The sequence below is a fragment of the Phacochoerus africanus genome, chromosome 10, assembly GCF_016906955.1.
Source record: "Phacochoerus africanus isolate WHEZ1 chromosome 10, ROS_Pafr_v1, whole genome shotgun sequence".
NCBI lineage: Eukaryota > Metazoa > Chordata > Mammalia > Artiodactyla > Suidae > Phacochoerus > Phacochoerus africanus.
In genome coordinates this window covers 6,579,859-6,603,831 of record NC_062553.1, presented here as the reverse complement: position 1 = coordinate 6,603,831, position 23,973 = coordinate 6,579,859, and the positions used below count along the sequence as shown (strand labels likewise).

At 42.6% G+C, this 23,973-nt stretch overlaps 1 protein-coding gene across 1 annotated transcript in view; it reads left to right on the top strand.

Moving 5' to 3' along the window:
• The window catches only part of CLNK (cytokine dependent hematopoietic cell linker), a 164,686-nt gene that overhangs the window by 96,956 nt on the left and 43,757 nt on the right, over window positions 1–23,973 (top strand). Inside the window, 3 exon segments of the mRNA XM_047799156.1 lie at window positions 4,850–4,991; window positions 6,262–6,368; window positions 13,875–13,920. Of these exon segments, the coding sequence (XP_047655112.1) occupies window positions 4,850–4,991; window positions 6,262–6,368; window positions 13,875–13,920 (295 nt within the window).

The window sequence follows — 23,973 nt, the reverse complement described above, 5'->3', positions numbered from 1 at the left end:
TTTCAGTTCTTGGATAGAAAGCTATATTCCTACAAGACATGTAAATCAAATCATCATACTGTATGCCTTAAATTTAGACAGTGACATGTGGCAATTATTTCTCAGTAAAACTTGATCAATAAATAAAGACTAAGGCATTAATATCGAGAAAGGCAAAAAATACTGTTTAAATTCCTCAGCTATAAAATGAAGATAAAAATCAACTCACAATCACCATTGCAAAGACCGAATAAAGTGAAAATACCAACACATGGTTCTGGCAAAGATGCGTTAGAAAAGTACTTCCTGTCACTCATGGTGACATTTTAAATGGTGAGACACTCTTTGGAGAGCTATTGCATAAGATCAACTAACAAACATAAAAATGTCCATTTTCTCTGGGCCTGCAATTCTGTGGTTGGGAGGAGTTTAAAGAATTCATCTAAAATTTGGACTAGTTTTTAAACACTCACATTTTATAATAATATATTTTAAAGGGCAACATGCTGGGATCATGCTAAATAGTCAACAGTAGAGAAACTTTGGCTCTATTATGATGTATTCATATTATGATGCCATGAATAATACCTACAAAGAATTTTAATGACTAAAGAAAATTTTAAATGTATGACATGAAATCAGATATCTTATACAAATCTAGTTATTAAATTATATGTACATAATTCAAATAACTTTAACTAGCATATTTGTTGCTTAGCTGGAAACTGGGCTCATAAGGTAACTAGTCTTTGCTTTTACCAAACTACTTTAGAGTGATGATAGAAAAAGTCATACACTTGGGACTAGTAAGCAGCTTGTCTAAATATATTCGAGCAGGAGAATAATGCAGACCTAGAATTTAAGTTGAACCCCATCTGATAATTCCAGGTTCCTACATTGTAATAAAATCACGACTTTATTCACTTTTTCTGCTTATACAATAAGAGTGCCTAAAGCACTTCGCACATATAAAGTACCTAACAGAAGCTAGGCAGACTTTAAGAGGAGAGAAGGCCCTCCCTTATCTCAGACTTTCTTTAATCGTAGTTGTTATTACGTAGCAGCCATCATCATATTTACAGCCAGTATTTATTGAGTGCTGACCAGCACACATTTTCCTAAAAGTTTTTCATTCCTTGTCTCAGTAGTTAAACACTTCTGCTTGAGTAGGACGTTGGCTGTGCCTTTGTCAATATGGCCTTTATGATGTTAAGGTCTATGTTCAGGTACGTTCCTTCTCTACCCACTTTATTGAGAGTTTTTATCGTAAAGCGATGTTGCATCTTATCCAATGCGCTTTCTGCCTCTATTGAAATCATCCTGTGATATTTTTCATCCTTCGTCTCGTTACTGTGATGCATAGTGCTGAATGATTTGCAGATTCACCCATCCTTGCCTCTCTGGAATAAATCTCACCATTTTGTGTCTTTTAATTGGTGAATTGAATCCATTTACATTTGATTATAGTGTACAATTCTTTTAATGTATTGTTGTACTTGACTTGCTAATTTTTTGTTGAGGATTTTTGTATATATATGTTCATCAGTGATTTGGGCCTGTAATTTTCATTTTTGGTTGTGTTCTCCTTGCCTGGTTTTGGTATCAAAGCTATGCAGGCCTTGTAAAATAAGTTAGAAAGTATGCCCTTCTGTTCGATTTTTTGGCAGAGTTTGAGAAGGCTCTTATTAAATCTTCTTTGTTGGGTAGAATTCACAAGTGGGTTCCTCTGATCCTGGACTTTTGTATTTTGAAAGGTTTTTTGATTACTATTTCAATCTCCTTGGAGGGGATTCCAATATGTTTCTTCATGATTCAGTCTTGGAAGGTTGTATAATTCTAAGATTTTATATCCATTTCTTCTTGGTTATCCAATATATTGACTTATGGATAGTTACACTAGTCTTGTAATCTTTTGTATTTCTGTAGTATTCATTTTATTGTTTTTGTTAAAGTGTAGTTGATTTACAAGGCTGTGCCAATTTCTGCTGTACAGCAAAGTGACTCAGCCTCATATGTGTGTGTGTGTGTGTGTGTGTTTATGTGTGTGTGTGTGTATACATATGTATACAAATACATTATTTTTCTCATCTTATCTTCCATCGTGTTTTATCCCAAGGACTGGATATAGTTCCCTGTGCTATACAGTAGGATCTCATGCTTATCGATTCCAAACATAATGGTTTGCATCTACTAACCCCAAACTCCCTGTGGTATTTTTCAATTTCTCCTCTTTTATTTTATACCTGGGTCTATTTTTTTAATCCATCTAGCCAGTCTGTCTTTTAACAGGTGAATTCAATCCATTTACATTTAGGGTGATGATTGAATATGAGGACTCCGTCCTGCCGTTTTATCTTTTTTTTCTGGTTATCACCCCTGTTTCTTTTTTCTTGTGTTTCTGTCTCCCATTTTATTTTGGCAGTTTTCTATGACGTTTTTCTCAGCTTCCTCTTTTTTTAATGTTTCATGTCTCTGCTCTAGATTTTTCTTTTGTGGTTACCATGAGGTTTGTATCAAATGTCTCATAGATAAAGTGGTCCTTTTTCTGCTGATAGCATCTTATGTTCATTTGTCTCTACAGGTTCCATTCTTTTCTTTGCCCCCTCTTAGTTTTTGTTGCCACAAATTATCCCTTTCTACGTTGTGAGTTCATAACCAAATTTAAGTAGCGATCGTTATTTTCAATGGTTTTCACTTTAACTTTTATGCTGTAATTACTTAACAACCTTTTCTGACATAGAGTTGCAATTTTCTGTCTATTTATAAACTTACTCAAAGTTTTGTGTACTTTTAGCTTTTTGTTTCAGGTAGAAGAGCTCCTTTCAACACTGATTAGAAGGCAGATCTAGTGGTGACGAACTCCCTCCGCTTTTGTTCGTCCAGGAAAGGCTTTATTTCCCCTTTATATCTGAAAGATAACTTTTCTGGACAGACAATTTTTAGCTGATAGTTTTTACCTTTTAGTATTTTGAGTATGTCATTCCTCTCTCTCCTGCCTGTAGAGTTTTGACTGAGAAATATGCTGATAGCCTAATGGGAGTATCTTTGTAGCTTACTGTCTTTTTTTTCCCTGACTGCTTTGAAAATTCTTTGTCATTGACTTTTGATGGATTTGATATAATGTGTTTTGGAGAAGGTCTTTTTACATTAATTAAGTGTTCTCTTAGATTCATGGACTTGTATATCTAGTTCCTTCCTCGGGTTTGGGAAGTTCTCAGCTATTATTTCTTTGAATAAGCTCTCTGCTCCCTTCTCTCGCTTCCCTCCCAGAATACCCACTATTCTTCTGTTGCTTTTTTTCCAGTGGAGTAAGGTTGTTCTCATAGAATTTCTTCATTTCTCTAAATCTCATTCTCCCTCCTCTTCTATCTGAATCATTTTAAATTTCTATCTTCTTTTTTCCTTTTTTTTAGGGCCACATCTGTGGAATATGGAGGTTCCCAGGCTAGGGGTCAAATCAGAGCTGCAGCTGCCAGCCTACCCTACAGCCATAGCAATGCCAGATGTGAGCCACGTCTGCAACCTACACCACAGCTCATGGCAACACTGGATCCTTAACCCACTGAGAAAGGCTAGAGGTCGAACCCCAACCCTCATGGATACTAGTTGGGTTCGTTAGCACTGAGCCATAATGGGAACGCCTTCCAATGCTTTTTAATATATTTTTCATCTCATTTATTGAGTTGTTTAAGCTCCAGAATTCCTGTTTGGTTCTTTTTTTAGAGTTTTGGTCTCTTTGGTAAAATATTCCTTCTGTTCATTGGTTTTATTCCTAAGCTTATTGAATTGCTTTCTGAGTTTTATTACAGCTCATTGAGTTTCTTTAAGACACCTATTTTGATTTCTCTATCAGTTGGATCACGATCTGCTATAACTTTATGTTTATTTCTGGATAAGTGTTACATCCTTTTTGTGATACTATGTTACCACGGTTTTTCATGGTGCTTGGTGAATTGTTCTCCTACCAGTGCCTTTGAAGTAGTAAGCATTTCTCTTGTTTAGGTAAAGATTTATTTACTCTGATTCTAACAATTCCACAGATTAGTAATTTGAGGTCTTTCTTTTGTTTTTTAGTAGGTTCTGCTATGGTTTTGGGGGTTTTGTTGCCTGAGCTGCCTCTAGTTATATTTGAGAATCAGCACTTTCTACCCTGCACTGCCTCTACCAGCATTGTCACCGGTGCCCTTGTCATTGATGCTTATGCCTCTGAGGTCACTGGTGCCTTGCTTCTGCCAGTGTCACTGCTGCCACTGCCATCTTTGTGTCCAGCATCACCTGAGTAATGGACACGGTCACTGTAGCAAGAGACGAGGAGCTAGAGTGGCAAGCCCTACTGCCAAGGGCAGGGGGTGCCAGAGTCACAGGTATGGCTAGAGGGATGAGGGTCAGGCTAAGATGCTGCTGCAAGCCAGTTCCTTATGGCTGAGGGCACCACTGCAGCCAGGGAAATGAGTCATGTGCACCACCTCTGCTGCTGCTGCCAGGTTTTCTGGGGGCCATGATTATGGGCACCACCTCTACTGTCCCCCTGGTTCTACCCCCCTCTATGTATTCCAGTCTACTCACCTTCAGATGTGCAAACATGTGGATCTTTCTGGAGTCCTGGTGTGTTGGGCAAAGGAGGCTTTGTTATGTTTTACTCATTGCAGATTGAAGGGAAGAAACATCTCCACCACCAAGAGGCTGACATCACTCTGGAGACATGCTTAGAATTCTGCCCACCACAAGAATTTAACTGTCTCAATCCCAGATGCTTAAATCTTAACCTCCGAGCTAAGAGGTCTACATCACTGCCGTAGCTAGCACTGTAGCCTATAATCTCTGCTATTACTGTACCTTCTCTTGACTCACTCAGATGTTCCCTCCTTAGGAAAGGAACTTTGCTGCAGAACTGCATGGAGCAAAAGGCCATAAAGATGATGACTACGAAGACCCAGAGCTTCAGGTGGCAGAGGCATGGCAATCAAAGAAAATTTTACCAGCCAGGCCTATAAAGGAATCTGAATATGCAGGTAACATTTGGGGCCTGAAATCTGAAAATGCATGTCCATCTGCAATATTGTATAGTGACTAAAGAGGCAGATTCCGAATTAAACAGGCGAAAATCCTGCCTCCATGGCTTATTAAATATATGACCTTAGGCAAGCATCTGAAAGTGAGTTCCTCTACCTGAAAATCAGGTTCATGATAATAGAACTTACCCCCGGAGAGTTCTTTGGAAGATTACATGCATGATGCATATTGAGTTCTTACCAGAGGACTCGGGACAGAGGCAGAGCTCTGTGACCTTTGGTTATTACTATCATCATGGTCATCTTGACTCTTAGAAGCAGCTGCTGAGCAAGGCAGACAACGGACAGGCAGGAAGCCAGTCAATATTCCTATTAAGACAGAGTTGCACAGAGGAGAGTAAGAGGGACGAGTTTCTAACACGAGTGGTTTGTTCTCCCAGGAGCCAGCATATGATCGATTAGCACTAGGGTAAGGCAGCAAAGCCAAGCTTTTTAAGAGAAAGAAGATCTTATTTCATCCCACCTTTGCCTCTTTCTAACTGGAAAGAGCTGCCTTGGGCAGCTTCAGTAAGTTCCCTGAACCTGCAGTAAAGCACGTGGAAGGAAGGGAAGCGAAAAATCACTTGTGACTTCGGAGAACCTGACCTACTGAGATGAAGCTATTGAGGGGAGACGCACCTTATAAATAACAACTCTACTCTTTTGCTCCTTCACTCAACAAGCATCTACTATGTGCCAGTTTCCATGCTCGGATTGGTCAAGTGACGTAAAGATACCCAAAGCACAACCCATGTTCTCAGGAAGGTCACGATCTAGTGGCAGAAACAGACAAACAAATAAGTATGATAGAAAAAGTAAAGTATAAAATGTATGCATTACATGAAGCATGTGGTTAAATACACTATATATATTAAGTATATAATATAGAAAGGAGAGCCAGGGGTGGTGTGCGGGGCAGGGTGGGGGTGAGATCTAGGAAGATGTTCAAAGGGCCTGACACAGCCCACACCTTGAATGATGAGGATTCCCTGAGCAAATAAGTGAATGAAGACTGTTGAGGTCCAGACTTTGGCATTTACAGGTATCAGCCAAGAGGAGTGAGGGCTCCACTTTGAGCCTCCGTCTCTTCATCTGTTAAGTGGAAGTAGAATGACTTGTCTCCTACCCACACTGTGATGACTCAATGAATCTGTAGATGTGCAAGTATTCTGTAAATCGTCACGTGCCGAGTCCATGTAAAGTACGCCTTTAAATTTTTCCCTTTTCACAGATACACGCTATTTTAAGGGTATGATGGACACACCCTTTTCCTTAGACCCCAAGACTTCTATCCCCACACACGGGCAAACATGGAACACATGGACGAGGCTGGAAGAAGTGAGTAAAGGCTTCTTGAATTTTATAGGACGTATTCCTTGCATTTGTTGAGATTACAACTGACTTTATAATCTGGAATTTATTATTCTGGCGATACTCATTAGCTGATTTTCTTATGTTAAACCAATTTTGTATTTCAAGGTAATCTTTATTCATGCTCTATTTGCTATTTCTTTATACCTTGCTCGTTTCAGTTTGCTAATGGGTATGGTATGTTTGGGCACATTACGTTATAAAACTGTTTTGAAAATTCATATGTAAGAAAAATTTCTAGTTTTTTTTCCTTTGTCATTAATTTCTAACTTAATCGTGATGATGCCTATCACTGATTTGTTGAGGCTTGTCTTCCGGCCTGGCATTTGGGAAATGTTAATAAATATTTGGTGTGTGCATAGAAAAGAAAGAAAAAAAAATGAAAGAGGTGAGGAAAGCCTTGACCATGTGGATCAAACATGTGTAAGGCGCTTCCTAGCAGCCAGGAGCTTCTCCACCTCTCGTTCCCAAGGCATCTTATTAGGTGATGAGCAGGGCAAGCTCAGTGAGGTACAGAGGGATTCAGCTCGTGGGACCACGATCCTTTAGGATAAGCACCTGGAAAGGAGAAGAGCTAACATTCGTTGAAGATTTTCTGTGAGTCAGGCATCAGGCTAAGGACTTTTACCTGCACCTCATCTGAGGCTCATCCTGTTCTCCGGAAGCAGAATTTAAATGCAATCTTTTTGATAACATATCATTTTGCCTAGATTTTAGGCCCCATGATTCCAACTGCTAATTATGTAGCAATAAGTACAGTCAACCCTGCGTGTCTGCCAGTTCCCCAAATGTAGATTCAAGCAACCGAGGATTTTTTTAAAATTCCAGAAAGTCCCAAAAAGCAAAAGCTGGATTTGCCCCATGCCAGCAACTATTTACATAGTATTTACATTGTATTTACAACTATTTACATAGCATTTGCATTGTATTAGGTATCATAAGTAATCCAGAAATGATCTAAAGTACAGCTGACCCTTGCACAACCCTGGAGTTAGGGGTGCCAGCTCTCTGGGCAGTTGGTAATCTCCGTATAGGAGTTCCCGTCGTGGCTCAGCAGTTAGAGAACCCGACTGGCATCCATGAGAACATGGGTTCAATCCCTGGCCTCACCCAGTGGGTTAAGGATCTGGCATTGCCGTGAGCCGTAGTGTAGGTCACAGACACAGCACAGATCCCGCGTTGCTGTGGCCCTGGTCTAGGCCGAAGGCTACAGTTCTGATTGGACCCCTAGCCTGGGAACCTCCATATGCTGCAGGTGCAGCCCTAAAAGACAAAAAAGACAAAAAAATTTAAAAAGAGAAAATCTGCATATAACTTTATGTCAGCCCTCCCTGTATGCGATTCTGCATCTGTGGATTCAAGCAGCCAGGTAGTACTCAGTAGGTAGTACTCAGCGAAAAAAAATCTAAGTGGACCCGCAGAGTTCAAACCCATGCCATTCAAGGGTCACCTGTACACAGGAGGATGTGTGTAGGTTCTTTCCAAAGACTATGCCATTTCCTGTAAACGCCCTGGGAATCCATGGATTTTGATATTTGCAGGGAGTCCTGGACCCAATCCCCTGCAGATACCAAGGGTATACCCTAAGTCAAACAACCTCTCTGAGATTTGTAAATTCATCCACAAAACAGGAATAAAAAAATCCCTGCCACGCGTACTTCAAAAGCTGTTGAGACCACAAAAGATAACCTTGGGAAAACATTTTGTAAATGCAAGTGTTCTAAACACATATAGAATTTTATTTTTAGTAACACTTTTGGAAATGTTTAATTTTCTTAAGGCAGGACTGCATAAAATACAGATTAATCATGCCTGGGGTTGCAGTGCTATCAGTCATACCATTTTGGTGCATTTTACGCCAATGTTTTCTGTGCAAATGTATTTCACACAAGGGCGCGCTTGTTGGATAGCATGTACCTGGTTTTCTTCCATTTTTACATTAAGTTCTGGTTACAGAACAATCTCCCATGTGATAAAAAAAGAAGCATTAATAAGCATAATCTTTATAGATATATCATTCCTCATCATTAGATTTTTAAATTATTTTACTTAACCATTCGGTGGAAACATTTTAAAGGCTTTTGGCATATGTTATAAATTACTTCCTGAAAAATCACTTTAATTACCCTCCCAGAAAGTCTATGTTGGAGTTTTCCACCTCATAGAGTTCTCGCCCAAAACTGGGTATGACCTTTTCAATCACAATTTTGTTTAAAAAAAAAGAGATTTCGCTATTCTTTTTTAAAATTCGTATCACATTTATTAGTGTGAACATGCTTTTGACCCTTTATCACACATTCTTCCTTGTGCATTATGTTCAAATTATTCACCTGTTTAACCTGAGGGCTTCTGTTAAATATTGACGAGAAAAGGAAACAACGCATTTTACCAAGTGATTCCATTCACACAGAAGACAGCCGACAGAGCTTGGGAGAGCAAGAAGAGGGGTGAAATACCGCATACTTTCTCTTGACACAGCCACCAAGCTGAGTGCTTTAACCATTCACTCCAAATTCCTTCAGGAAAACCATGTGGGTGCCTCCATGGGCCAGACACAGTCATGGGCTCTGGTCCGCATCAATCAACCACCACGGCCCTGCTCTCACGACACTTACACCCAGTGGGAGGGGACCTGTGATCAACAAATAGACACATCATAGGTGTATAGACAATATGTCGAGTGATGAGGACTTTGATAAAACGATGAAAGCAGGCCAGTCAAGGAAGGTCTTTCTGAGGGAAGATGACATGAACGCATGAATGACATTTAATCGTTAAGATAACCTTGCAAACTTAATATTCGAATCCTCATTTTAATGGTTTCAACTTTATGAGCTCTATCCCTCGGGCCAGTTACTTACCTTCTCTGAGCCTTTATCTTATCCATCAAATCTCACAGCTTTTATGATAGTATATACACATACATACACATATACACATGTATGCACAATATATACATACACACATTTACACGTATATACACATATTCACATAACATACACATGTGCATACATACACATATACAACATGCACATACATACACACCCATACATACACACATGCATACACATATATACACATATATACATGCAAACACATTTACACATGCACACACAGCATCTCAAATACATATACATATACACACATATATACACATACACGCATACATACACATGCATACACATGCACAGATAAGCACATATACATGCATAAACGTATACACAAAGATATACACATATGCATATATACACATGCATATACACGTGCAAATGCATATACACATGCATACACAGCATCTCAAATACATATACACACATATACACATATACACATAACACTCATATACACATGCACAAATGTGCATACACATATACACATATATACATACACATACACATGCAAACACATATACACAGGCATACACAGCATCTCAAATACATATGCACACGTATATACACATATTCACATACACAGACACAGACATGCACAGTGCCTGGCACAAAGCAATCAGTATGTATATAATACATAACATCACCGTGAAGACAGGGACCACGTCAGCCCCAGCACCTGGCACAGTGCCTTTATCTAAAAAGTTCTCAGCAGGTATGGGTTAAAAGGATGGAAATGAACAAACTCTCAGTCATTTGATCCGAGCCTTGAAACATGAGCAGCTTGAAATCGTGATAGGAAGAGAGACCCAGTCTCCTTCCCCCAGTTCGTTCTATTCACATGGAACCCTTTCCAGTCTGTCCTTCAGAGTTTCCATGTGAATATTTGCTACCATCACCAACATGTGCAACTGGGGCAGCCCCCCAGGGAGCTATCTGGCAGGGAAAGGGACATTTGGGGGCACTCATCCCTAATGAGTGCCTAAAACATGACACAGAGTCAGGGAACACTGGGTATTTTAGAGTAACTGGGCCAGAGGGTAAAGACGCGAGTTCTTGTCTGGTTATAAAGACTAGAAAATCCTGACCTAAAAAATTAAGCTTTTCTTTCCCTAAAATCACTGCTAATCCCCCTGTTCATGTAAGTAAACCTTCAGGAGAAGAATGCTTTTCCAAAAAATAATTCTGATTTGATTTTTTTAAAAGACAACTATACCAGAATTTAAATCTTCATTTTTATTACTTTGTATCCTTTCACGTGATCTTTGTAGCTTTCTGATAATTACTTCTTTTAGCCAGGTCCCTTTGCCAGTGTAATGATAATTTCAACATATTAAGAGAAATCTTGTGAGAAAAAGGATATGGGCGGCCTGAGCCCAATTTTGGCCTGGAGGGAAGTTGTCTTATAAATTAATTAAAAAAGGACTTGGCCTCAATTCAGATAAAGAAGGTTTTACTTCTGTAGTCAATGTGTGAATAATCAAGTTTTTATGGTAAGCAGATTTTTTAAAAGTTATAACCTCATTCTCAGGAGTTCATTCTAATTAGTTTTGCACATTTATGTTGAGATTAAACTCTCTCAGAAACGGATCGTCAACCGTCCTTACAGGGGCCAGTTCTTACGTCAGCTCCTTAGAATGGTTACAACTGCCCTTAAACCAGAAACCACTGCTCACCTTTTCATTTATTGAGCACTTGCTGTGTACGAAGCACTACGCTCAGCAATGGGGATAAAAAAAGTGAGCCAGTGCCCACAGTCTAATGGAGACTGCAGTTCTGATGTAACACAATGTGCTAAGACAGAGGGGACACGGGGTACCAAGAATAGGAATAGGCTGCTTTTGAGAAGCCTTGCAGAGGAAGCGATGTTAAATCAGTCCCGGCTGCTAGTGATGCATTGCGTTGTAGTCAGTGGTTCTCATCCAAGATCATGTGGCCCCCTAGTGGACGTTTGGCAATGCCTGGAGACGTTTTTGGTGTTCGGGGCTGGGGTGTGCTACTGACCTCTAGTGGGTGGAGGACCGGAATGCCACCGAGTATACTACAAATGCGCAGGGCAATCCCCCACCGCAAAGGATGATAGGACTCCAACTCTCAATGGTGCTGGGGTTGAAATAGGTCTGTTATCATTAAAGCTGTGTTAGAATATGTTGTAAACTCGGAACCACATGCATGGCTGAGTCTTCCTTTAGCAACCCAGTTCTTACTCCTCTTTGTTAACTCCTAATCTAGCATTGATGCAGGTACATAGGAGGCACTAATAAATATTTATCTGATTTTTTTAAATGAGAGTAGCCCTGGGGGAGGGGCAGGAAATAGTCTTAGGGCTGGGATCCTATGCTAACGCCGTCAGAGGGCACCGCCCTCTCAATCAGAAGATCCGAACAGATTGCTTTCCCTCCTTCCCTCTCCCCCCCCAAAGCCATAGAGGCTGTGCCTGTGTTTCTGTTCCATTATCATGCTACCTTCCCCACCAGACTGAGACTTTCGAGTGTAGGAAAGTAATGTCTTAGTCTTTCTTGAGGATTCTGGACGTGGCAGTGCACAGTAATAGCTTAATAAATGCTTGTTAATAAATATAACATGAAATTTTAAAAAAGATGCAAGGGGAGCGAAATGTCCAAAGACACAAAATGGAATTTGGCCACGAAAGGAAAAAAGAGCAGGAAGTTCCAGGCTAGAGATAGGAGGTGGGCGAGAGCATTGGGAGAGACCCCCCTCTGTGGAGCAGGTGCACAGGGAAGGCTGAAAGCTGAGGAGGCGATAAGAACTTGGAAGAACCCTCCAGCACACCAGCCTGCGTAGGGTCACCCTGGAGGAATTAGAAGCTGATGGTGTGATGGAGGAAACCAGAGCTTCCTTCCAAAACCCAAACCACACTCAACTCTTGATTAGCTGGACCAGCGGAAGAGTCACACCCTTTCCAGACATAAACAGTGTGGTTCAACGTTCCACAGAGGAAAAGAGGTGGCCGTTGACCATCAGGAAGTACGAGGTGACAGGGAGCTCCATGACCTTCCTCCTTGTCCACCTCGTCCACTTCAACTTGGTGCCGATAACGAGTGACATGAAGACTGTATCAGTCAGGTTCTCTAGAAACACAGGTGATAGGTAGATAGATAGACAGAGACAGAGAGACTTATATAGACATGCACACACACACACACACATAAACACATAATACATACAAACAAAATAGCGATTATGGAGTCTCCGTTTGCTGATATGCCATCCAAAAGCTAGAGACCCAAGAAAGCTAGAGGTGGAAGCACCTGAGTCCAAAAGCCTGAGCACCAAAAGAATTGGTGGTTGTCAGTCATCGAGGACCAGAGCAGACCAATGTCCCAGGTCGCCAGTCAGGCAGCATGATCAAGCTCTCCTCTCCTCCTGTCACTCTGTTCAGGCTCTCGATGGACTGACTGAGGCCCACGCACACTGGGAAGGGAAATCCATCTGGGTCTCCTGATCCAAACTCTAACTCATCTGGAATCACTTTGACCAACACACCCAGAAACAATGTTTAACCAAAGGAGTACCTCGACACCCCAGGACCCTGTCAACTTGACCCATAAAACTACCCATCGCTGACCCCATACTGACCTAGATGTACAGGCTTTCAGAGGCACGGGTCGTCACTGCGGCGTCTCCATCATTTCTTCTCCCCATGTAGAATGAGGGCACAGCCAGCCCTTCACTGTTCGGCAATGCCTTTAATACTACTGAGAATGACAGCTAACTCTCCAGCTTGACTGGTGTCATTTCCTGCTCCAGGCACATTGCCTGTCTCACGTAGTCCATTTCACAGATGAGGGAACTGAGGCTTAGAAGGTTAAGGGTCTGGCCATGCTCTCAGAGCCAGCATGTGACGGAGGTAAAAGCCCAGCACGGGCATCCACACGAGGGCCGACTCTGATCTGCCTGCTTGATCACTTTCGTGAACTTGATTGTGTATGTTGATCTTCACAATGACTCAATCACATAAACTAAGTATTTTCCCTACTAAAAAGGTGGAAAATTGGAGTTGCTGCTGTGGCTCAGTGGGTAAAGACCCCTGACATAGTATCCGTAAAGATGTGAGGTCAATTCCTGGCCTTACTCAGTGGGTTAAGGATCCGACATTGCCACAAGCTGTGGTGTAGGTCACAGATGTGGCTCGGATCCGGTGTTGCCTTGGCTGTGGCTGTGACACAGCCGTGCAACTGCAGTTCTGATTCGACCCCTAGCCCAGGAATGTCCATATGCCCCAGGTGCAGCTGTAAAAAGAAAAAAAAGAAAAAAAAAATCTAAGGCTCATAATGAGGCAAATGCCTTTCCAAAGTTTCACAACAATAAGAGGCAGGATTGGATCTCGAACCAACTATTTTTATGCCAAATAACTCCCTGAGGCCACCTCACTCATTGCTGGCACAGTGGTACGCGCATATTATTTACACATACTGCCTGAGTGCCAGCCGTATACAGAGTGATCGCTAAGAATGATGGGGGCTTACGCCTTTACCTTGGTAATCTGACCATAGTGAGTGGCAAGTCATGAGATGGCAGAGGCACAATTTAAGAGGTAATGGTGCCACGTTGTCTTCTACAGGTGGGAAAACCCATTTCCAAGGATATCGGAAGCCAACATGCTAAAGGTAAAGTCAAATCTCCAAGTTTGAAATATCAGTATGTTTGCAAATTTCTTTGCTTCCAAGATCCCCTTGCATTTTTCTTTATGGGCACGGAGTTTCTTCAACGGGGTTATCTATCAAATTAACCTTCATGAAATAAGTTTGGAAAGACTCTCTCATATCTTACGCCTTTTTATCACCTCACCTTATCGACGAGGAAACTGACTGTGGAAAGTCATGTTTCATGCTGTGCAATTTGGGAAAGAAATTGTTTTGACACCTATGAGTTGCATCAAATATATGTTATTTTTCTAAGCATACCCCCTTGCCGTAACACTGCGAGATAGAAGTCTAATTTTAAAATGCGGATTAATTAATATGAAAACAGATTTTAAAGCTTAAGGCAAAGCAACTCAATTTGGAGATGAAGATACAGGTATGAAGCCGAAAGGAAATAATCAATTTCAGTAGTGCCGGAAGCATAGATGGAGGCCAGCCAAAGAAATTTAATTGCATCCAATACATTATGGCGCCTCTCATCATTCCCCCAGCACCCCCATCTTCTCTTATAATGTCTGGTTGGAAAAGAGGACAACCCCGAGGTTCACATTTCCCAATAACTGAAACATACAGAATTAATTCATCATTTATGTGGCTGATGCTACATTTTAGAACATATTACTGTATCACATTTTCTTTCGTGGGAAAGTGTAGTCATAGTTAGGGTCCAAACAGGAAACAGATGGCACACCCAATTTAGGATAATTTAAGGAGCTTCATTTACAAAGGCGCCATTTGCTAAGGTGTGTGAGGTGTTGAACGCAGGTTGGTGCAGGAGCTGGGCGAACAGCAGGTGGCGCTGTCAACACCACCACGTGCAGAGGGAAGAGGGGGGAACCAAGAGCAACTACCTTGAGAGGAGCAGTGACTATTGGTTGAGGGGCATCACGTGCCCAACTGGACCTCGCAGGGTGAGAGTCAAAAGAAAAATACCTGCCTGGACCTACCTCTCCAGCTCAAGATCTCCTGCTGGGACTTCCCAACAGCTGGACCCAACCAGAAGGCACAGGGCCAGGCAGCCAGCACCTGCTGGTTGGTCCCCCGGTTGGAGAGTGGGATGGAGCAGGGTGAACAGGGTGTGGGGGTGGACCTGGAGGGGCAAAGGGAAGATACCCACAGAGAGAAGCCGGGTGGAAGGAGCAGTCAGCCAAAGCCCAGACTCTACCACTCCCTGGCTGTGTGACCTTAGGTGAAGCACTTAACCTTTCTGCGTCTTACTTTCCTTTTCCTTAACAGCAAAGTGGACAGTGCTTCGATGACTATTCAGTTCAGCCAAATTAGCAGAGTCCATCTCTCCTCTCCATCCTGCACAGGCTGTCAGACCCCTGTCTAGCTTCCCTCTACCCCCGCCTCCTAAACTCCCAAATATGGGAGCTTCCGCATCAGTGCCGCTTTCGTCCTTAAACGCGGCTGTGCCTTTGGTGTTCACAGCACTGGAGTCAGAGCTCTTCTCCATTAACCCATGCAGGTAGTTTTTGTCCTTAGAAAACCACGTGAATTATGTACAGGAAGTTTTCTCACACCTCTTGACAGAGAGGGGGATCAGAAGGGGCGGGGGTGGGGGGATTCCCATTGTGGCACAGCCGTTGCAGGTTCGATCCCTGACCTCGTTCAGTGGGTTAAGGATCCGGCGTTGCCATGAGCTGTGGCGTAGGTCGCAGATGCAGCTCGGATCCTATGTTGCTGTGGCTGTGGTGTAGGCTGGCAGCTGTAGCTCTAATTCGACCCCTAGCCTGCGAACCTCCATGTGCTGCGAGTGCAGCCCTAAAAAGCAAAAAAAAAAAAGAAGAAGAAGAAGAAGAAGCAGAAGCTCGGGGGGATCCCAGATCAGACCATCATCATTTGATGGATAAATGTCCTGGGTCATAATAGACCCTTCATAGGCATTTATTAAGAAATGAGTCCTGGGGGACAAGCAGACAAAAAATGGATTTCACAATGGCTCTCTTTTTTATAGTTCCCTGTAGAATCTGGCTTCACTTCTGATTGTAGAATCTTCTTTGACTGCTATGGTACATATATGAATCATTCTGTTTGGCTATCAGGATGGTTCTAATCCAACTCCAATATGGGTGTCCAGCTGGGTGTCCAGTTCTGTTCAGCCCAATTCTGACACTGCCTATTCAGAGACAGCATCAGATTGCACAAGATAAGGTCTCTGCCCTACAAGACTGCACCCCACTATCACTTCGGAAGCCAGTCACAAGCCCAGATCCTCACCTGTGCTTCTGACAGCCCGGCTATCGATTGGAGGGTCTCATCACACATGCCTTAGTTTTGAGTAATTTGAGTGGCTTAGAGAAATATTGTTCTTACTAAACTACCGATTGATTACAAAACGATATAGCTCAGGAACAGCCAGATGGGAGAGCCGTGTAAGGCAAGGTGTGGGGTTAGGGCTCAGAGAGTCCATGCTTCCTGAATCTCCATGTGTTCACCAACCCAGAAGCTCTTGAACTCCAAAAGGTTGGGCTCCTAAGAGGCTTCCTTACATAATTAAATCACCGGCCACTGAAGATTCACGCTAAGTGCCAACTGTCTGATCCCATGGTCAGCTCCACTGGCAACCAAGCCCCATCCTTAGGTGGGGTCGATAAGTCACTTTCTTAACCTAACAAAAGACACCTTGATGGCTTTTGTCACTTAGGGATTTAGGAACTCTGTGCCAGACATAGGGACAAAGACCAAATACGTATTTCTTGGTATAAATCCCAATATAACAACTATTCATCCATACATTTACCTACACGTTGCCTCAGCTCGCAAATAATTGGAGTCGTCAACAAAAACGTGCGTGGTAAAAATAGAAGAAAACAAATCTTCAAAGCGTAGGACGTATCTAGACAGACCATAAGACTGTGATAAAAGGAGTTCCTGCTGCCACTCAGTGGGCTAAGAACCCAACAGAGTGTCCAAGAAGATGCAGGTTCGATCCCTGGCCTCAAACGGGATCTGGGTTAAGGATCTGGCATTGCCATGAGCTGTGGTAAAGGTCACAGATACAGCTCGGATCCAGTGTTGCTGTGGCTGGGCCGTAGGCAGGCAGCTGCAGCTCCTACTCATCCCCTAGCCTGGGAATTTCCATATGCTATTGGTACAGTCTTAAAAAGGGGGGGGGGAGACTAAGGTAAAAATAAAATTGGGGATCCTCAGGTACACATCACTACATTCTATTAAAATTAAACTATGATATTGCCTCGAGCTTCCCAGCAGTCCAAGCAAAAAGAGGATCATGCTTTTTTATGTGCCATTGACTGTCCCAAAGAGAAAAGGGGCAAAGCAATTCCTCGGGGGGGCAGCAGGATGCATCTTTCAGAGCTAAGTTCATGCTGTCCATTTTATGGGGGATGACGGCTGATATACAGGTACCATGACTACAAAATATGACTGTTTTTTACTTTATTTTATTTGTCTTTTTGCCTTTTCTAGGGCCACACTTGCGGCATATGAGATTCCCAGGCTAGGGGTCCAATCAGAGCTGTAGCCGCCGGCCTACGCTAGAACCACAGCAACGCAGGATCTGAGCCGCACCCGCGACCTACACCACAGCTCACGGCAATGCCGGATCGTTAACCCACTGAGCAAGGGCAGGGATCGAACCCGCAACCTCATGGTTCCTAGTCGGATTCGTTAACCACTGCGCCATGACAGGAACTCCATGACTGTTTTTAAAAGTTGACCCCAGTGTAAACGGAAGCCATAATTGCAGAGAAGGGCTCAGAGTGAGCATGTCTCCCAGACGTTGAGCTTGGAGGTTGTGTGGAAAATGTCTTCAATGAGGGTTTTTTCTTTGTCTTCCCTTCCTCCACTTCGAGAATTGATGGTTTTGTATTTCCACCCAGAGATCTAAAGAACAGTACAGGGAAGGGAGCTGAAAGGGGGGAAGTAATATGAATACCCCCATTTTTTGGATCAGGCATCTTGCTGGAAAATGCTTGAGTGATTTATGTGTTTATTACAAAATTCTGTATTTCTGATGCAAACGCATTCTCAGATAATTTATTCATTCTCACAAAATGTCATAGAAAAAAATCATATTGGGTGATTCAGTGATGGCAGAATTTTATGGTGATATTTTTCATCAAGCTGAGCAGTTATAGATTTATGTTAATGTACATTTCACATTATTTTTCTTGCAATCATATTCTGACATTATCTGGAAACTGTCAGATTGCAAGAACTTAATCTCCCCTGAAGCTTGGCTTTTCTTTCTTTTTCTTTTCTTTTTTTTTTTTTATTCCTAAAGATGGGTGAAAGTTTGTTTGAGAGCAAAGTATCCATGCAGTGTAAGTTGTTTGTGAGGAACTATTAATTAGCATCAACCACAGAGCCAGAAGAAATTGCCTTTTTGCCGATGAGGAGAGCTGTAATACTGAAATATTTAAATATTATATATTTAAACTTGGTGTCTTAGCTCCTTAATGCTAAGAATAAAGGAAGCCAAAATGATTTTCTGTTTGCCTTACATGCATGTGAACCAAGCACAAACGCTAAACCAGTTACCTTTGAAATGAAAGGAATACCATGGACAAGAATGAATTTCTAACGAAAAGCAATAAACTATCCATGAAAAGGGAGAGGTAATTAAGCCCGGTAGCCGAACACGTATATCCAGAAACACGAGCTTGGTTGAAAAGAAGCAAAATAGAATTGCACATAATGCCATCAAAAGACCTTTCTGCTAGTTTGCCTTTAGCCGAATTTAGATGCCAAAGAAATTAGACTCAGAGATAAATTTAGAGTTAATCCGGTCCAACCCCCTCATTTTATGCCAGAGGCCTAGTGAGAGAAGGACCTCGCCCAAGATTACACAGCAAGCAGCCCGAGCCTAGAGCAGAACCGGGTTCGTCAACTATGGCAGTGCTTCCAGGGTTTTACTGTGGTTGCTGGTATCTACATTTTTTGCTGCTAACTCCCATCCTGTTTCCTGGTTCCCAGCTCTTTCAAACTGTGCAAGGTTCGGTGCAGAACACATGAATTGATGGGTGGCACTGCCCCCTAGCGGCAGGACGCGGCAACACAAAAGATCGTGAAAATGATGGCGTTTGGTCTCCTATAGATCATACCCTTAAGAAAAATAAAAAGCTTTAGGCCACAAACCTAGAAATAACGAGACATAATGATGATTCTCCTACCATTTTAGATTTAAATGTATTTCAGACACAATCAGTGTCCATACTCATTTCAAAGCCAATGTTATCAAGATCATAAAATCACTCATTATTGGAACTACAGGATATGTTTTGTCTCACCACCACACAGAGGAAAGGCAAGGCGTTTGGTAACTGCTCGACATAGCCAATATACTTCCCAATAGAGAGACATAAAGTAGCCACCAATAGAAAAATTGAAAACAAGGCAGGGGCAACACTGTAATAACTGCCAGGGTAGAAGTTCGCTTTATTCAAAATCCTTTTGTGCCAGGGCACCGAGTCACAGAAGACCCCTTAGACCATGAGGAGCCCACAGTCTGGTCAGGTCTAGACTAAGTGTTAGAGGGACTCAAAAACTGCATCCACACTTTATTCTGCATGGCAGAAAAACTCTTAAATCCTGGGAAGAATTCACAGAGCAGGGACCTTGGACCCAGGTGTGAGACAGGGGAAGTTAAACATTGAGATGCAGAAGCGGCTAAAATGTGGTTGCATGAATGTTAGGGACAAAACCAGACCACGAGCAGTGATAAATGTTTAACCTCAGAATCTCTGAGAGAAAAAAAAAAAATGTATGTGGACCAATTTGGAGAACTGACACTGCTCAAAGTCAAGATATGAAGACACGTCCAAACAAAAACCTCATACAGATGTTTAGAGCAGCTTTATTCATAATTACTGTAATTACCAAAAACAGAGGCAACCAAGATAACCTTGAAGGTCAATGGATAAATAAGCTATAGTACATCCAGACAGTGGAGAGAAGGAATGAGCTACTGATATGCAAAAATGCACAGGGGAAAGTTAAAGGCAAATTACGAAGCAAAAGAAGCCAGTCTGAAAAGGCTGTGTACCATGCGATTCCAACTATATGACCTTGTAGAAAAGACAAAACTCTGGAGGCAGTAAAAAGTTTATGTCAGTAAAAAGTTCATTATAATTTCACGTCATTATACATTTGTCCAAATCTATAGAATGTGCAACACCAAGAGGGAGCCCTGAGATACGCTCCAGACTTTGGGTGGTTATGATGCGTCAACATGGGTTCATCCTTGGTAAAGAACATAACGTTTGGTGAGTGATGTGGATAAAGAGAGAGGCGATGCAGGAATAAAGTGGGACGTCTCCATACCTTCCTATGAATTCTGTTGTAAACCTAAAACTGCTCTAAAATAATAGTGTATTTTTTAAAGTCATTATGCTAACCACAGACATATTAGGAAACTACTATATCTCAAAATAACGGTATGCACACGCATGTGTATATGCCAGTATCATACATTTTACTGATAACAAGATGTCAGCAGCCAATTTTTAAATAACCGTAAAAATAAATAATAAGTAAAATATACATTTTTCACCATAAATCCCATATAGCCAGTTGATTTTCACAGAGTGCTTTTGCTAATATTTTCCACACTCGGGTATCTGAAGCCAAAAGATGAGTGCAATTGGTGTAATGACCTGAGCAACTTCTTAGCTGAGTCAGGCACAGAAAATAGTCCTTGATTTTCCTCTCTTCACACCACCATGTAACAGCACAACGTACGGCCGAGCCGCGCTAAACAGTCGAACCCTGATTTGCGGCATTTGCCCATCTCCATGGTGTAAACACTCCCCCTAGAGCAGATTTCCAGCTACCAACATGATGGTGGAACGTGTCGGTGGGGAGAGACACTAGTTTTCAGTATCGCCACCATAAACACAAGAGAGGCAAAGAAATAACTTCAACGGCACAGATGAATGGGGTGGAATCACTAGGAAGTCATGTGTTTTGAACACACGTTCTTTGTTTTTGATATAATTTAAGTATATGTGTACATAATTTATTTTGTAGTAAAGACTGGGTTTAACACTTGCATTGCGAAATCCTGCAAGGTGTTATTCATTTATTTATTTATTTATTTATTTATTTTGGTCTTTTTAGGGCCGCACCCATGAGGTAGGGAAGTTGCCAGGCTAGAGGTTGAAAGGGAGCTGTAGCTGCCACAGCCACAGCGCGGCAAGATCATTAACCCACTGAATGAGGCCAGGTACCAAACCCATGTCCTCATGCATACTAGTCTGGTTCTTACCGCTGAGCCACTACAGGAACTCCAAAATCTTGAAAACTTAACAACCCGCTCCTGTAAGATGGCACAGCCACCCAGCCCTGCACCCCCTTCACCCCCCTCCCCCACCTCTAAAGGCCACAAACGGGTCTCACAGTGTTGTCTTCATCTCCAGGAGGCTTTGCTTTAACTTTCACAAAACGCTGTGAGGCTGACAGCCTTGTCATGATCCCACGCTAATGGGTTAGGAGGTAATAGGCAAACCGCGTCCAGTAGATTCTATAGCCATATGCTGTGTTCAGCGCACTACACGATCTCCCAAGGAGCAATACATTTTGCAGCGGAAGGGAAATCTATCTTGTAGACAGAAGAGCAAAATAAGGACGCGGTTTTGGCAGATGGTGCTAATTACACATGCGGCCACCAGATGGCGCACCTGCCGGCCTCCTCCTGGGGAAAAAAACGGCTTCATTGAATTTCAAAACGGGAAAGACCTCAGAGAACAACTGTGGGTCTTACCTGAAGGAACTTTCCGTAGCACTGGGGATATTTCTGTACCTCACACGGACGGCCGGATGCCGTGGTCCCTCTGATGCTCCATTACACAGTGCTGCTGGTAACAGCGGACCTGCATCAGAAGCCAGTACTTGAGGGGCATTATTAACTCTTACACCGCGCGTGAATTCCCATGAAGTCTGAGTAACCATTTCTCACTTTTTCTGGGTGAGACATTTCAACCGCTCCTCAACCCCTTCGTTTCATAAATGTTTTTGAGCACCTGTTATGATCCTGCCCATAGCAAGCAGCAGAATTAAGATTCAAACTCTAAGGGAGTTCCTATTGTGGCTCAATATTAAGAACCTGACATTGGAGTTCCCGTGGTGGCTCGGTGGTTCCGACTAGGAACCATGAGGTTGCGGGATTGATCCCTGGCCTTGCTCTGTGGGTTAAGGATCCGGCGTTGCTGTGAGCTGTGGTGTAGGTCGCAGATGCGGCTTAGATCCTGCATTGCTGTGGCTCTGGTGTAGGCCGGTGGCCACAGCTCCGATTAGACCGCTAGCCTGGGAACCTCCATATGCCACGGGAGCAGCCCTAGAAAAGGCAAAAAGATGGGGAAAAAAAACATAGTATCTGTAAGGATGTGAGTTCAATCCCTGGCCTCACTCAGTGGGTTAAGGATCAGTGTTGCTATGGCTGAGGTATAGGTCAGCAGCTGCAGCTCTGATTCGACCCCTCACCTGGGAGCTTCCATATGCTGCAGCTACAGCCATAAAAAGCAATAATAACAATAATAAGCATCAAGCTCAAGAAGCTCAGCTCCAAATCTCATCCTTGTCCATGAGGACAAATAACTGAGATGTTATTATTTTATTAAGCAAGCCTCCCCCCCCCAAAAAAAAAGGTGGTTGCATTTTATCTGAGTTATTTTCAAAGCTATATGACAGTATGACATATTGGATCTGGTTTCATCACTTGTAGATTCCATGAAGGTCATTTCTACCTCTTGTTTGCAGCGTTTCCATTATCTAAGCAACGAATAAGAGAAGCCCATGGTGTAAATTACTGCTATTAGGCATAGCTGATGTAGCTGAAACTCTCATTCACAAATTTTTTAAATGCAGGGGGTACTAACTGACGTCAGGGAAAATCCTTGTGTTATAACGAAGTCACGCGACTCATGGACAGTGTCTCAAAAAGATGCACCAGGATTAAGGCGAAGTTCTCACCACCTCCTTCGAGACCCTGTGATCTCAGCATTCCCTATGCCCACTTCGAAGGCAGGGGCTCCCCCTCCTGCTCCTCCTACCTCAGGGCCTTTGCACTTGCTGTTCCCTCTATCAGGGCTCTTGCCCAGATAATGGTGATTCCCTCACTTTCTTCCAGCCTCTGTTCTCATCATCACTGATATCCACAAAGGCCGTTTTGGGGTCTGCCTGAAAACAGTAGCCCCATCCCTCACCTCTCATCCTACTCACTTCCCTTTATAGCACTCGTCATCAACGGCCATCCCACACTCTTATTTTTTTAATGGCCACACCCACAGCACACGGAAGTTCCCAGACCAGGGATCAAACCCAAGCCTGTGCAGTGACCCAAGCTGCTGCAGTCTGATTCTTCACCCACTGCACCACAGCAGGAACTCCCATCATATACTCTTCTTTTCTATCTCCTGCCCCTGGAATGTTTACATGGAAATAGCAACTTCTAGGGAATATTATATTCCCCAACACCTACGTCAATAAATGTATTCAATATGAATCCATTGCAGCACCGTGGCTGGGCCTAGTGAGCTTAGTAAGCTTGCTAAGTGAAGTAAATCAGAGAAAGACAAATATCATATGAGATCGCTTACATGTGGAATCTTAAAAAATGATACAAATGAACTTATTTACAAAATAGACATCCACTCACAAAGAAAGCAAAGTTACAGTTACCAAAGGGGAAAGTGGGGGGGTTGGGATAAATTAAGGAGTTTGGGATTAACAGACACCCACTGCTATATATGGAATGGATAATCAAGAAGAACCTGCTGTAGAGCACAGGGAACTCTACTCAATACTGTGTAATCAGCTGGGTGGGGAAGGGCTCTGAAAAAGAATAGACATATGTATGTCTAACTGAATCACTTTGCTGTATCCCTGAAACTTAGCTTGGTCCTGTGCATGACTCAGAGCAGCAGCTCAGTAACTGCCTTTGAGTTGAACTGTGGACCTAAAACTACCTAGAAGTCAGGAAAATCTTCCCCAAGCCTCATTCGGGCTTTCTAGGGTTGGGTGGTCTTGAGCAATTGTCTTACCTAGGTTGTCCTATTG